The sequence below is a fragment of the Schistocerca piceifrons genome, chromosome 1 (genome assembly GCF_021461385.2).
Source record: "Schistocerca piceifrons isolate TAMUIC-IGC-003096 chromosome 1, iqSchPice1.1, whole genome shotgun sequence".
NCBI lineage: Eukaryota > Metazoa > Arthropoda > Insecta > Orthoptera > Acrididae > Schistocerca > Schistocerca piceifrons.
The window spans coordinates 448961954-448978953 of record NC_060138.1 but is presented as its reverse complement, the minus strand read 5'-3'; the positions used below and the strand labels follow the sequence as shown (position 1 = coordinate 448978953).

Genomic DNA, 17000 nt, shown 5'->3' with positions numbered 1-17000 from the left:
TTCATTCTGAATTTCAAAACTGTAGTTTGCAGCACAGTCCATTAACAGAGTTACTTTTTCTGGGGTTAGATTTCTTTTCAATTTTTTCAGTGATTTTGACTGACACTTAGATATAAATAAGCATGGTTTAAGTGCCTGTAATTTTGTTACCAACAAGTCGGTGTATTCATCAACAGTTGCAGACTGCTTTAGCAGTTCTGCCCGATGATCTGTGTTTATCCACTGGCTGAATTCAATTTCATCATCAGCATCTTTGTAAGCTAATTTCTGTGTTAATAATTCTGACAGATTGTCATCTATGGGACAATTGCCACAGTGATTAAGCATGCACAGTTTTCAGAATTATGTACAAGAAATTTAATAAGTTCTTTGTATGTTTCTTCAATGTGTTCCACGTCCAGAAGCAGTCTTACATTTTTATGGCTAACACACACACACACACACACACACACACACACACACACACACACACACTGAGTGAGTGCGGGCAGCACCAGCTGAAATACACCACTTTGGTCTTAGTGAATGAAATTTAGAAAGACCAGTGTTAATGTTTGGATTCTCCCATTTAAAACAATAGTACAGTTCTCTTGAGTTGCGAAGGATGAGTCTTTTTTTGCATACACACATTCTTCTGAATGCTAACTTTGTCTTTTGCACCTGGTAACATTTGAGTATATTCGTCATTTTGGTAGAAATCAGTGACAATCTTTACCATTTCATCGGCAATAACTTTGCTCCTGTTTTGTTTAGGAATTGATAAAATATCCATTTCTGTTTCCAGTTTCCTTGCTTGTTGAACCTCATACTCACTAACATTGAATTTTGACAGTATGTTTTCTTTTGACCAAGAAGGTGGAGCTAAAGTTAAAGTTTGAATTTTTTCAGGTACTCTTACACTAGCCACTTTTTCTCTCCTCTCTTAACAATATCATGGCATCAAAATCTTTGGTTTTCTTAATAATTTTATCATCAAATTTTTCTTCTCTATGGTCAGAACCTTCGTAATTGCAATCTAATGTCTGGCTCACTTTTCTTTCCAAAACATGCTTCACTTTTTCTAGTTTCTGTTTGCCATATGAGACCTTGTTGTGATTTGGAATGGAGTGAAGTTTTAAGGGATATCACCCCAAATCATGTAAAATTTTATTTGCATCCTCACTACTTTGACTTTCTAGTACTGATTTGTGAAATGTCACATCTTGGTCATCTGCATCACTTTCATTTCTATCACTGATGTCAGTTCACAAATCTTACGGACAAATTGTGCACAGCTTTTGGCCCACTTTTACATAGATTCTCTTAGCACTTAATGTTTTAGATGACAACAAGCAAACTGACCTCTGATTTTTTAACTGTTTGCATTTTTTGGAAGCATCACAATAATTTCATTGATGACTTTCATAACTTTTAAGTAATAGTATCCGTGATGTTCACACATAGTAGCACTTTCTCGCTCTTTTGGAAAGCAATATCAAATCTCGTGGTTCTTCACTCAGCTCTTCCGTTTTTTTTTTTTTTGTAGAGTTTTTACTAAGGTATAGGTTGTCAAATGACATAGTGTTTTCAGTAATTTTCCTACAGTGCATGAATTCACATTTTCCATTGCAATTAACTGAGTGCTAATTCCATTAAAACATACTTTTTACAACTGGAATGATAGAGGCACACCACAAACAGATATGAGATGTCTCACAGAAAGGCAAAGAACAACTGAGGCCAGATAGACTACTTGTTGCATGCCAGTTATTCTCAACAATGAATTTCAGCAATTGTTGCATTACTTTCATGCCTATAAAGGTTTCAAACATGTTAGTGCTGTCTTAAGAACACTTTTTTATCATTGTAGAGGGTGATCGGCTGAATACACAAATCATATATATTATAGTCTTAAAAAATCACTGAATTAGGCAAATGAAAGGAAATAAATTTTCACTCTTAAAGAAAGGTAACTTGCCTGCCTAGAATGAGTTATACTCAAATGTGCTACTTTGATACCATTGCATCTGAGACAATGAGTGGATGGACTTACTTTAAAATGACCCTTTTCCATCACAGCAAAAATTATTTTGATTTCAGATGTGTGTGTCAATTAGCAGAAGACTCATTAAAATATTTATTAGAAAACTTACAATCTAGGTGATTATTTAAGACCAAAATCAGGTTCCCAGCAAGTTGAAGAAATGTGATATGAGCATTTTTCCACAACGTTGCAATTTTTCTGAAATCTAAAATTGATATACATGAATACTTTCAAAAATTTTCTGTAATTTTACTACTTCAATAAGTGGATATCTCTTAACTATATGCCTTATTTAACTTCCAAAAAAATTCCAAATCAAAAGCTTCGTAAACACCTGCATATATGTAGATAACTACCATTTTGCATTGACATTCTTGCAGAGCCCATTTACCAGAATATCACTACATTTAAAATTCGATGTAAAATAAAGTTGTAGTCTGATCCCAAAAAGATGTTGCAGTAGTTCCTATGCTATAATGTGTAAAGTTTAGTGAAAATCTGAGATAGAGAGTTACAAATCCTTGAGTTGTTGCGTGTTTTGACATGAATAACCCTTTCACATCTCTACAAAATATTTCACGCAGGTATTCTATAAGTTGGCCAATTTCAAAAGTGACTCATTGATATTATAGTCAAAGCATACCTTTTTTTTTTTTTGATAAGTGCAAAATTTTACATTTCTGAACATTCAGAGCAAGTTGCCAGTCTCTGCAACATGTTGAAATCTTATCAAGATCTGACTGAATATTTATGCAGCTTCTTTCAGGTATAGATAAATGGATTGTCTGCAAGGTCATCAATATACAACATGAATAGCATAGGTCCCAACACATTTCCCTGGGCCAAAACCGAAGTTACTTCTGCATCTGATGATGACTCGTATAACATGCTTTGTCCTCCCTAGCAAAAAGTCCTCAATCCACTCACAAATTTCACTTGATACCCCATATGACCATACTTTTGACAAGAAGCGTAGTTGTGGTATTGAGTCAAATGCTTTCGAGAAATTAAAACACAGCATCTACCTGGTTGCCATGGTCCAAAACTTTCAGTATGTCATGTGACAAAAGTGCGATTTGGGTTTCACATGATCAATGTTTTTGAAATCCGCGCTTGTTGGCATTGAGGAGGTCATCCTGTTCAAGGTACCTCATCATGTTTGAGCTCAAAATACGTTCTAAGATTCTACAACAAATTGATGTCAAGGACATTGGATGGTTGTTTTGTGGATCACTGCTACTACCCCTTCTTGTAGACATGTGTGACCTGTGCCTTTTTCCAAGAACTAGACATGGTTTTATTGTTTCAAGGGATCTATCATAGATTATAGTTAGAAGAGGGGCTAACTTAGCTGCAAATTCAGTATAGAACTGACAGGGATTCCACCGTGGCCTGGAGCTTTGTTCAGTTTTAACAGTCTCGGCTGTTTCTCAACACTACTCTCACTAATACTTATTTCATTCATCTTGTCAGTGGTACGAGGATTAAATTGAGGCAATTCTCCTGGGTTTTCCTTTGTAAGGGAAAATTTGAAAATGGAGTTAAGCATTTTAGCTTTTGCTTTGCTATCCTCAGGCACTTTGGTGCCACTAACAGCCTTTACATATCACTGGAATTTCTTTGGGTTATGCGAAAAATTGCTTGACAGTATTCTGCTATGGTAGTCATTGATGGCATCATGCATTGCTCTCTTGACAGCCAAATTCATTCAGCATCTCTCTGTTTGCAGCACTATGCTTTGTTTTACACCTGTTATGTGTTAGCTTCTGTTTCTTTAGAAATTTCTATACAGTGGCTGTATACCGTGAAGGTTCCCTCCCATGATGAACTGTTCTGCTGGGTACATATCTACCCAATGCGTGGTCAACTATTCTTTTAAACTTGAGCCAAAGTTCCTCTACATGCTTCTGACCTGTGCTGAAAGTTTCAAGTTCCCCATTAGGGTAGGGCATTACTGATATTTTGTCTAGTTTGCTGAGCTTATAAATCTTTCTACTTGTCTTGGTTGGTCTTTCTACTTTAGTATTCATAGTTGTTACAACTGCCTTATGGTCACTGATACCAGTTTTGTTGTGGACATTCTCAAAAAGGCCAGTTCTGTTTGTTGCCATTAGATCTAATATATTTCCATGATGAATGGAGTGCCTTGCCATCTATTCTAGGTAGTTTTCAGAGAAGGCCTTTAGTAAAGTTTCACAGGATGTTTTATCACACCCTCCACTAACAAAACTGTAATTTTTCCAATTAATTGTTGGACAATTAAAGTCTCCACCGATGATGACAGTATGATTGGGGAACTTAAGTACAAGTGAACTGAGGTTTTCAGTAAGGTCTTTGGTTATATGGAGAGATGAGTCTGATGGGCGATAGAAGGATGCAATTATCATTTTATGCCCACCCCTGATAATGAGTCTTGCCCAAATGATCTCACATGCAGCTTCAACTTGTCTCGGTGAATTTGAGTTCCTTGCCTTCTGCGACAAATACATCACCTCCATTTTCCTATTCTTTCAACAAACACTTAAATTTTCCCCAAAAATCACACTGCTATCAATTTCAGGTTTCAACCAGCTTTATGTACCGACTATTATGTGAGCTTAACTGATTTTCATGAGTCAAACTCTGGCACTTTGTTGCAAATGCTTCAGCAGTTTACCATGAGGATTTTAATACTCTCACCTGTGGGAGGCATTTCTTTCGATCTTTCACTGTTGCTCTGGGTGTCCTACAGTTATCGTTATCTGGATTGGAAGGAGAGTCGCCTAATCTAAAAAACGCTTTTGTGCATCCCACCCACAGTCAGCTACCTGAGAAGCAGCCTCTGATGTGTAGTGCACATCTGACCAGTATCTGCATGCTGGCCCCAAAATTAGAAGAAAAATATATTTAGTTATTCCTTCAACAACATTTCTGGGTAGGATCCACAGTCATATGAAGTGTTTTGGTCATTTTTCTTGCAGTCACATCAGACTTCAAATTAGTGAAGTGTTTGATATAGCTTCTCCAACTCAGAACCAAATGTCACCTCACAACCTAACCTAAACCTCAAGCTGTGTTACAGATCCGCATATCACCACATGTAAGATTTCATATGTAGATTCTTTGGCTTTATCAACTTGCAACCAAAGTGTCAGCTGCCAACCAGACTTACTCTCTGGGCTACACTGCAGATCACTGTGTCACTGCAAATCACATCTCAAAACAAACAGAGATGAAATACTCTGTTGTGTTTTCTTCCTGTTGTGTGCATATGGTACCGCACATCACATCATCATGTTATGGGATGCAGCCAACATCTGGTGTTGGTAGGTTCAGTTGACCACAAACTTCTGCTATCTTAATTATCAGATCATAGTGCTCCATCCCAGAGGATCGTAGCAACTGTTTAGGTTTGATAGTTCACTTTCGAATTCAGTGGAAATGTTTATAAATTACAGTTGTGTAAATTCTGTACTTCGGTTTTTGCTAAGTTAAAGATGACTGGTTGCAGTTATTTATGGTAATCTTAATTCATCACAGTCAGTGTTCAGCATGCATAACTGATAAAAGTTTACTTCCTTCAATGCTGATAATCAGATGTAATCATTCATTTCTGGCATTAGTCCCCAGTTAAGTGGGAACAAACACATTTTTATTTAAAAGATATGTTGACAATAGACAATTCGGTTAGTAATGGGATACATAGTTCACAGACTTCAGGGACAGTAGACAACATTTCGACTGTAGCTCCAAATTATTTTAAGAGTAAGGCAGTAGCCTTTATCACTCCAGGCTCTTGAAAAATCGTATGAGCATAAGTGGAATGGGAACTGTATGTGTGGAAAACACTTGTTCACTGTGTAAAAAGAATGTTAATTAGAGAAAAATAAGTGCTGTTACATACAAGATATTATAGTATGTATAAGTATCAGTTTCATCTTAAATGAAAGCTGCAGCTTTTTTTATGGAACTCAGATTGTAATGTTAGAATTTTATACACTTAATAAATTCAGCTTTGGTTTTAAAAATGACATACAGAGAAATGATGAAAATTTCTTACATTTTTTTATACGGCCAAGATGACCTTTCACAAACTTGCAATAGAAACACCTGCTTTTAGCTACAAAAGAGACATGCAGTTTATGGAAATTTTAGGCACCTCTACATGTGCAGATGTGTTCTCACCTGCATTTTTGAGTGACCTTTATGAGCAACCATTTTGTTTATAACTGGCTGTCATTTTTTGAGGAAAATAGGTTATGTAGAAGTTAAAGTAATAGCAAAAGCTTTCAGAAAAAATATTTCTAAACATAATCTCTTTCAGCTGAAACTGACAGGATCATTCATACTTGCGAGATATCTGCAGTAATTGATGTAGGGCGAACATCACATGTGTCCATTTGTCACCCATTCCTACCACACACACCTGCCATCAGCAAAATTTATATTCAAGTGTAGCATACATCACAAGTTATATGTTTGTGCCTACTGCTAGGCAGAGAGAAATTAAGCAATGCATCTACAAGCACTGACTTATCCCAGTTTACATTGAGAAGTAAAAATGAAGAAAAAAAAAAAGTAGTTTGACCCATTGTGGTCAAGCTACACTTGGGGTGTGTGTGTGTGTGTGTGTGTGTGTGTGTGTGTGTGTGTGTGTGTGTGTGTGTGTGGCAAATTTGATTAAGTTGAAAGTACAGATCATGCCAACATGGAACTGTGCTTGAGTTAACATTTAGGTCAGTCTGAAAAAACCTAGAAGCCCCCTCTAACGGCATCTCAACCATCAATCTAGATGGATAATAGTAAACAGAGATGGCACTAGCACATGGTTAAGTTATCAACGAAGTCAGTTCTACATGCTTTGCACTCGCTAACTTCTTTTATTGTCTTAACCAGTTGATAGGACCACTAGCATACATTGCATCACGTCAGATTCTAACTTCCGGCATAATCTTCTGGGACAGTGCAGTGAAGGTCAAAGAAGTATTTATTCTACTGAAGTGTGCTGTAAGAATATTGTGTATAGCTGATAGCTGAACACCTTGCAGGCATCTTCAGGCAGATGGATATTTACACAATACATATATAGACCAACTCCATAATGAAATTTATGGTGAATAACGAGAGTGAATTTAGAAATTTAGAATGAACTGTATCATTTACAGCTTCAGTACTAGAAATAAAAAATTCCATGCAGACTATTCATCACTCTAAGGTTCAGAATTGAGTTTTATATTCCAATGCAAAAGACTGTAGAAGGTCATCAGCAGTTAAAAAAGTAACTGTTTTTCCCCTCGCGTAAAAGTAATCCAGAATTAAGTACCATAGTGAAGCAGTGTGTAGTTGCTGCTTCTGCCTGTTAAAGCAAACCTTGATGCATTCTGCATCTCTGAATCCTGTCCGTTATTTTGGGCTTTGTGTGTTCTGAATGTGTTATAGATTGCCATCTTTAGAATAGCTATGAGGGCATTCTCCAGCTCTTTCTTTCACTGTGTTGTCCAGTCCGTACACACACACACACACACACACACACACACACACACACACACACACACACACACAATTCTGTGGAAAAAGGTCAAGATCTACACTGTAGTTGCCACTTCTTGATCTGGATAAACATGCCAGATGGAGCGCACACAACTTCATACATTGTGCCAATAAATCTTCAGATGTAGAGGAGACAATGAGGAGAGTTTGATGTTGTGATGCAGTGTGCTTCACTAATACTGTAAAGAGAAGTGGGATTCATCCACTCTAGCAAAGGAGACATTGCTTAGACTATTGCACCTCCCATCCAGTAACCATCTTTCTGCTTCAACTGAGTTATTCTAAGGGCTCAAGACTGGCGACATTGCTATATTCATTACTGACTTGTGTCATGAGCCATAGATGTTCATGTATTTCTATTCTTTTTGTTACTGCTGGCTGTTACTTTGGTTTCTGCACCTGGAACCATTTCAGAATGACCTGAAGGTCGAAATTTCTCTAGTTGATATTGTAGCAAATGTACAACACTGGAAAGTATGAAGTCTTTTACAAAATTGTATGAGAATGTGAGCCCACAACAAAGACAATTGTGTGTATAAACATAAAGCTATCATCTAGTAATTCTTTTTCTGGTGCATTCCTCATGTGGGAAGAGAGGCTATTTTGTGATGATTAGTCCTTTTATTGTACTTAGGAGAGTTCCCTTCAGTTAGGTATTGTGTGTTAACACTTAAACGCATAATTTTTTATTTCAAGCTGTAAAAATTACCACGTTTAGTTTATAGTGCCTACATTACGAAAAAAATATTGAAGATTTTTTTTAATTGAATTAACAAAAAGCATTATTGTTTTAAATTGCTACAAACACAAAAACAGAACTTATTTCAAATCTATCATAAAGACACTTGAATTAACTGTCTACACCATACTACTTAAGTTTTCAGAATAAAAAAAGTGATTTTCAAACCCACAAATAAGTGCACAAACACAAAAAAAGTCTCTACTGTCAGCCAAAACACACGCGCCGCAATACATCCACACAGCTGATTGTCGAACTGTTTCAGTTCGTCCTGCCATTTAAAATCGCTATGAAGAACCACTAGCAGCTTAGCAGCTGCAGTGGAGTGTATACACTAAACAACATAATGAGTTTGTTACAAAATGTTGCTCAGTATAGGATACATTGAAGAAATAAAGTCTGTAGCTGATCAGCTCCATTATGCATTAAAGGGGTTAACGGAAACGTCCAATTCCACCTGTCTGCTTTGACGTCACCAATATGGCAGAAATGACCATTCACAACAACTCTCATATTGCGACTATGACGTCATTACATAAACATGACAACAAACACAAAAATAGTTCGAAAAACCATCAAACACATATTCCCCCAAAAATATAATGAAACCAATGGGACAAGCCGGGGAAATTGGGAGTTTTTGGGTGGGAACAAACTAAAAATAAACACACGCCACTAAACCAAACGATAAAACAACCACAACCTTCCCAAAATAACTAAAAACAATATCATCCTTCCATACCACACTATAAATCTCATAACTTTCACTGAATACTAAAAAAAATGGAATCAAAAACTTCCCTTGACCTGTTATCCTTATGACATCTCCACATATAGCCGTCCCTGGTCCGAGATGCCAGAACTTTAGTAAGCCTCATTTCGTCACGACACACTGAACACTTCAAGACTTCATCCAAAAATCTGAACAGTTGAAGAAATTTTATAAGAGACAATGCACTGTCCCCCACATTGCCAACAACCAAAAACTGTTGACCTTGTCAGTCATATCCATACCTACCAAAGACATAAACAAAGCAATTTTCCAAAATTCACACATGATGAACAGAAAACAACTACAATAATGTCAACATAACACAACCAAAATCTTTAACTCACTGAAAAATATTCCGATGAAAGCATAGTCACTATCAATACCATGCACGTGCAATGCTACCACGCAAATGAACCCCATACACCACCTAACACGCTACCCATAAAGACACCACCAGAGAGAACCACTGACTGCAATAATATGCCACCTATAAACACGCCACACACGCAAGCTAAACCAAAAACATCACCTAACATACAACACATAAACACACCACCAGACAGCATCACCGATCACATCAAAATGACACCTACAAACACGCCACTCTCACAAACTAAATTCCGCGCCGTCGAGACGTCACACACCACAACAGCCTTACGTCATGGGTCAAAGCTGACGGCTGGAATCGGACGCTTCCATTGACCCCGTTTAAGGGTTAAATTCTAAAATTGGACCGGTGCCATCTTTTTTTTCTCACATTTCCATGAAGCCACATTACTATGTTTAAGATATATTGTAATTACTCAAAAAAAATTTTCAGTGTGCCTCATTGATAGTATATTTGTGTGTGGACTACACAATGATAATAGTGTTTTCATACTCCTCATTAATAGCAAGTATTACAGTTCAGTGTGCGATCCACTCAATGAGAGTTGTATTCAACCACCTACCCAAGTTTGTTCCAAAATGAGAAAAAACACATTCTGAATGAGAAAAAGTATTTGAGGGTAGATCATCATCTATACTAGTATATGAAGACAAGTCGTCGTTGTTTAACATTGTTACCAAAAATCTCGGAAAGTACTTAACTAATTTACTTCCAATTTTTACATGCCTTTGGATGAACTTATGCTATATATTTTTAATATATATAATTGTATATGCAGGTTGTATATTTTATTATATATTGTATATATAATATACAAAGTGGAAACATTAGCAAAAATCACAAAAAATTCTTGACTGATTTACTTCAAATTTTTAAATGATACTAAAAAAATATAACCTATGTTTGATAAATATTTATTAAACAACAATATACAGGTTTTATGTTAAAACTGACTGCAAGAAAGAAAATGCTGCGCTGTGATCAGTGCAATTTCATTTTCTTTCTCGCATTCAGTTTTAACTATGATACCAGGGCATTTAAACCATTAAACAAAAGTCTTGCTCCCATATGTATTCATCCTCCTTACATATAATGTCAAGCAAAATTTGTATACACAGCGGTGTACTGTTTCATTTTCTTCATCATAGCCATTTTTAACAGAAAGCATTAAACTTGTCTTATTGCTTATCACCCTATGGTTAAAATACTATAACAGAATCTGTATTATGCAAAACTTTGTAATACTACCTGTTAGCAGCAGCAAGAGAGATCTCATACACCATGTATGCTAATGATCCCAAATGATTTACTCATTTATTTTAAGCGACTTCCGTTCCCAATCAAGTTTTTGTTGGTCAGAGCAATACACAATGCTCAAGGCCAGTGAGAGGCGGAAAGAGGAGTTGAACTGGGGGAGGAGGGCAGGCAATGGACATAGAGAGGGGAAGGAGAAGATAGAGAGAGAGAGGAGCAAGTGGACAGAAATAGGAAGAGGAGGAGGAGGAGGGGAGGGGAGGGGGGGGGGGGGTCAGGACTTAACATTCAATTCCCACACATATTTAGCAGTTGCAAAGCATTGTCGGGTACAGTAGTGAAGTAGAAAGTGACCAGTGTTTGTCATCCATAGTATCAGAAGTCCGTCAAACTATAAAATTTTTCCACTAACTTGCCTTAAAAACATTGATTGTAATTTTATTATTTTATTTTACAATGTCTGTGTTTACAATTGTTATTATACAATGTTCCTTCAGTGATACGAGCGTGTCTGAAGGAACAGACACTGATGACGATCCACAGCTGCTCATTAAATATTATGAAATTTTATTTGGAAATTATGATTTCAAAGTGACTTAAGCTTTACTATTTATTGATGACACGTGAAAATCTGTGCTGGTCTGACACAAACTTTCATGTGTTCCCAATAAATAATACAGGTGAAGTCACTTTGAATTCACACTTTGTGAATAAAATTCAGAATATTTAACATTCTTTATAAAACTATGGCAATAACACTTCCGTAATCTGATTTTGGGTACACAGTTTGTTCTTTGTATTTAATTTAGAAAGTAGCCCATAAAGAACCCCACTTTCACAAACAACCAGAGGATGCAAAAATATTTTATTCCAAGTGTGATCAGTTATTCTCTCAGTTCTTCAAAACTGATTTCTATTCAGTTGGTGCAAAATTTCATGAGTGAAGGTGCTTGTCCATCATGTCATTGTTCTTCAGCTGCCATAACCTATTATTTTTGTTCGAACTTGGGATCCTAAGATTTATTGTGAAGAATGTTAATAAGAAGACTGTAAAAACACAGTATGTAATTGTAATGTGAAAAATTGAGTTTACAGCTATGGAATCTCATTTGGCATGATCTGAAAAATTTGAAGAGAGAGTTGTTATTTTCAGAAATGTTGTGCTTGTTGAGTGAAATTAGATATCTGAGGTTATTATGTCACGGAGTCTTGAGTGCATTTCCATTTTATAGTACGTTGTTATGTACAGGCATAGAAATTGTTCCTAACATAACAGTAGCATAGCATAACAATAGCTGGTGAGGGAAACAGTTTAGTTTCATAATTGCAGTTTAATGATGTATTAAGTTTCATGTTTTCCTATAGCTCACAGGTGATGATAAAAGAATGAAGACTGAGAAAATTTGTGGGACTGTCAATGCAATAAAGCGTCTTTATGGAAATGCAGTACAATCCTATTCAGATACCATACCAATAGCTTTTGTGGATTCTGATGGTGAAATATCAGTTGAAGTGTATGTGGCTAATGAGCCCCTGTCTTCAAACTCTGAGGAGCTTACATTTTCACTGGCATTCACACGTTCTGTTCGTAAGTTTTTCACCTTTCTTTCTCCTTTTTTTGCTTACTTTATTACTAAAAACCTTGTGTCACAGACTAAAGATTTTGATGCTGGTTATGTAGCTGCTAATTGTTTTTAAGTGAAATGTTCCTTGAATGAGAAATCCGTGTTGTTGAACAGTTAACTTTTAAATTTTTATTGTTTTGGTGATTTGCAAAATCCAGTTGTGTAAGTGGTGAGGGTAATTTATTATTTTAATCCTTGTTATGTGATAAGGTTGAAAATAAATGTACACTGTTATTTACAGTAACTTTCTACTAACACTGCTTGGGTATTTTATGATACATTGTGAAATTGTGCTTTAAATAGTGCCTGATTTGGACATTATTATTATTATTATTATTATTATTATTATTATTATTATTGCTGGTTTGAGAACATTTGTACATAGTAACTGCTTGAAAAGTTCTCATGCATTGTGTCGGACACTATCAGAGAAACTGTACAATATTTCAACACGGAAACTGCTCGTCATGTTCAAGTGAGAATGTGGGTAGCTGTGGTGGTGAAACACTATACATGCTAGCTTGCTAGAAATGTGCGGGTGTCAGAAGTGTGTGTGAAAGGGGGCGGGGGGGGGGGGGGGGGGGGGCGGCGGCTATTAAATCGTTGCAGTGGATTTGACTTCCATGGCTCCTGCTGGATCATGTCTCTGTTCATTAAATCATTTTTGACACATATTTTGACTCATTCTGTAATGATATCCCAGTATATCAGATACATTTACATTTTGATCACTCACTATGTTTAATCCATATTGGTAGAAACAAGTGGTGGATCTTCCATTTAGAATACCCATTCTGAACAAGTACAGAGGGAAGATGGCTATGATCTGTTGATAAGCTCTCAGGATGTGATATATCCTTTATGAATGAGTGTATGTAATACATTGCTGTGTTGAGACGGCTAGTATCTCATAAGTACTGGTCAGTATGTGTTGGTTGTGAAGCACATTGTACCTCAAGTACCCATTATCTGTTATATGAACCATTGTGTTACAAGAGGAAGTTCTCCATTTTTTTCCACTTCCATAGTGAAACAAAGGATAGAATGAGAAAAATTCATATTATCTACATACCTCCAAAATACAAATTTCACTTTAGAATGTCTGATAGAAATGATTTATCCTCAATGACATTAGTATAAACATTAGTTACTGTGGAAGACATTGATTCATTGCAACACCTTCTGTTTGTTCACAATATTGGTCCCTGTGTAAAAAATTGGTCAAAGTGAGCACATGTGTGAATAACTTATTCGTATGAGTTGCAAAGCACAGCATTCAATTATGGCAGCCATCTCGACAGAAAGACTACAGTACTACTAAGTCTCACACCTGTTGATTTGAGGCTGAAATTCTTAGGTTGATCTATACAGTCATCTGATTTGCAAATTTGGTATTCACATTTCCCTTAAAGTAGGGCTCAAAACAGAAGCTAAATGAATCATTAGATAGTATGTCAGAGCTCCAATATTGCTAACAATTGGACAAAGCAGAACCCATTTTATGTATCTCAGAGAAACAAGTGCTTGTACTGTTAGGTACGTGTAACCACATTGCTAGGGAACTGAAAATGAAATATTGTGTGGCTAGGACCCCTCATCGGGAGGTGCAAGTCTTTTTAGTTGACGCCACTTAGGCGACTTGCATGATGATGGGAATGATACGATGATGAAAACAACATAACACCCAGTCCTTGAGCGAAGAAAATCCCCAACGCAGCTGTGAATCAAACCTGGGCCCCCTTGGATGCCATTCTACCATGCTGAACACTCAGCTATTGAGATGGACAGCTAGGAAACTGGTTTGATATGAAGAGGGTGGATTTCTTCCATTGTGTTGCATCTGTGGCACCCTTCTGAAGAAGTCACTGTATTAAAGATAGATATGCTGACTCAAGTGTCACATTAGAATAGGTTGGACAGGAAAATTGGTTGTTGCTTTCCAACATCTGAAGACAGGACATAGCACTAACAATAGGGTGACCAAGATCCTCCTGTCTTCCTCAGCTGGATTTCCAACACCATACTTTGCATATTTGTGTGGTAGGGAGCTCAGGGACTCAGCATCCCTATGATGGTGTAAAATCCTGTTCCCCTTCTCTTGGCATATGTGCTCTGCTAGCTAGCTAAAGAGCAAGTGTATTGTGTACTTGGGCAACCTACAGAACCTTTCAAGCCGTTATTACCAACTGTTGCAAAAAAACTTTAATACAGTGCACAGTGAGTACTGACTCAGCATATTGAAAAGTTGAAACAGCCTTAGGTGAAATTAAAAGCAAGGGTGGTGACATAAAGAGTGCAATGGAAATTCCACTGTTAAACCCAGTGATATCGCACTCTTGGCCTAGGGGTAGCATCTTTGAATTATAATCAAAATGTCTTCGTTCCCGGGTTCGAATCCAGCCGCTGCTTAAATTTTGATTAATAATCAGCATTGGCGGCCGAAGACTTCCGGCATAAGAAGTTGCCCTCATTCTGCCAACGGCCTTGTCAAAAAAGGTGAAGGAGTGGACAGGGTACTCTCTTGTCCTAGGGGTGGGAAACTGCCCATAAAGGCAGAAGAATCAGCAAAGATCAATGGCATGAGGACGCAGAAAGCAATGGAAACCACTGCATTAGAAACACGTAATGTGTATCCACAGGACATGCAACCTGTAATTGAAGAATGTCATGATGATCTCTCCATTGGCAAAAGATTCACAAATAGTCCCTCATTCGGATCTCCGGAAGGGGACTGCCAAGGGGTAGGTTATCATGAGAAAAAGATTGAATAATCAATGAAACGATGATGCTCTACAAGTTGGGGCGTGGGATGTCAGAAGCTTGAACGTGGCAGGGAAACTAGAAAATCTGAAAAGGGAAATGCAAAGGCGCAGTCTAGATATAGTAGGGATCAGTGAAGTGAAGTGGAAAGAAGACAAGGATTTCTGGTCAGATGAGTATAGGGTAATATCAACAGCAGCAAAAAATGGTATGACGAGAGTAGGATTCGTTATGAATAGGAAGATAGGGCAGAGAGTGTGTTACTGTGAACAGTTCAGTGGCAGAATCGACAGCAAATCAACACCGACAATGATAGTTCAGGTATAGATGGCGATGTCACAAGCTGAAGATGAAGAGAGAGTGTATGAGGATATTGAAAGGGTAATACAGTATGTAAAGGGGGATGAAAATCTAATAGTCATGGGGGACTGGAATGCAGTTGTAGGGGAAGGAGTTGAAGAAAAGATTACAGGAGAATATAGAATTGAGACAAGGCATGAGAGAGGAGAAAGACTAATTGAGCTAGTAATAGCGAATACTCTGTTCAAGAAGCACAAGAAGAGGAGGTATACTTGGAAAAGGTCAGGTGACACGGGAAGATTTCAGTTAGATTACATCATGGTCAGACAGAGATTCCAAAATTTGATACTGGATTGTAAGGCATACCCAGGAGCAGATATAGCACTCAGATCACAAAATAGTAGTGATGAAGAGTAGGCTGAAGTTTAAGATATTAGTCAGGAAGAATCAATACGCAGAGGAGGAGGATTCGGAAGTACTAAGGAATGACGAGATATATAGCTCAGTAGGCAGTACAGTTGAAGAGGTATGGACATTTCTAAAAAGGACCATCAAGGAAGCTGGAAAGGAAAACATATTTACAAAGAAGGTAACTGCGAAGAAACCAGATTACACAAGAAATACTTCCATTGATTGAAAAAAGGAGGAACTACAAAAATGTTCCGGGAAACTCAGGAAGAGAGAAATACAAGACACTGAGGAATGAAATAGATAGGAAGTGCAAGGAAGCCAAAACAAAATGTGCTGCAGGAAAATGTGAAGACATCAAAAAAGAAATGATTGTCCATACAAGAAAGTCAAAACAACCTTGAGTGACATTAAAAGCAAGGGTGACAACAATAGGAGTGTAGCAGGAACTCCACTTAATTATGTAGGAGAGAGCAGACTGGTGGAAAGAATACACTGAAAGCCTCTATGAGGGGGAAGATTTGTCTGAGGTGACAGAAGTAGAAACAGGAGTCTATTTAGAAGAGATAGGGGATTCAGAATTAGAATCAGAATTTAAAACAGCTTTGGAGGACTTAAGGTCAAGAAAGGCAGAAAAGATGATAACATTCCATCAGAATTTCTAAAATCATTGGGGGAAGTGGCAACAAAACGACTATTCACGTTGGTGTGTAGAATATGTGAGTCTGTCGACATACCATCTGACTTTCGGAAAAGCATCATCCACACAATTCTAAAGACGGCAAGAGCTGACAAGTGCGAGAATTATTGCACAATCAGCTTAACAGCTCATGCATCCAAGTTGCTTTCAGGAATAATATGCAGAAGAATGGAAAAGAAAATTGAGGATGCACTAGATGATCAGTTTGGCTTTAGGAAAGGTAAAGGTACAAGAGAGGCAATTCTGACGTTGTGGTTAATAATGGAAGCAAGACTAAAGAAAAATCAAGACACGTTCATAGGATTTGTTGACCTGGAAAAAGCGTTCTACAATGCAAAATGGTGCAAGATGTTCGAAATTCTGAGAAAAGTAGGGGTAAGCTATAGGGAGAGATGAGTCATATACAATATGTACAACAGCCAAGAGGGAATAATAAGAGTGGGTGACCAATGAAGTATTTGTATTAAAAAGGGTGTAAGACTAGGATGTTGCTTTTCGCTCC

The 17000-nt window shown here is 37.2% G+C and overlaps 1 protein-coding gene across 2 annotated transcripts in view; it reads left to right on the top strand.

Moving 5' to 3' along the window:
• LOC124791936 overlaps window positions 1–17000 on the top strand; it is a 43258-nt gene that overhangs the window by 10505 nt on the left and 15753 nt on the right. For both annotated transcript variants that reach the window (XM_047257900.1, XM_047257899.1), the window contains exon 3: window positions 12071–12293. In XM_047257900.1, the coding sequence (XP_047113856.1) occupies window positions 12071–12293 (223 nt within the window). The remainder of the gene's footprint in view (window positions 1–12070; window positions 12294–17000) is intronic.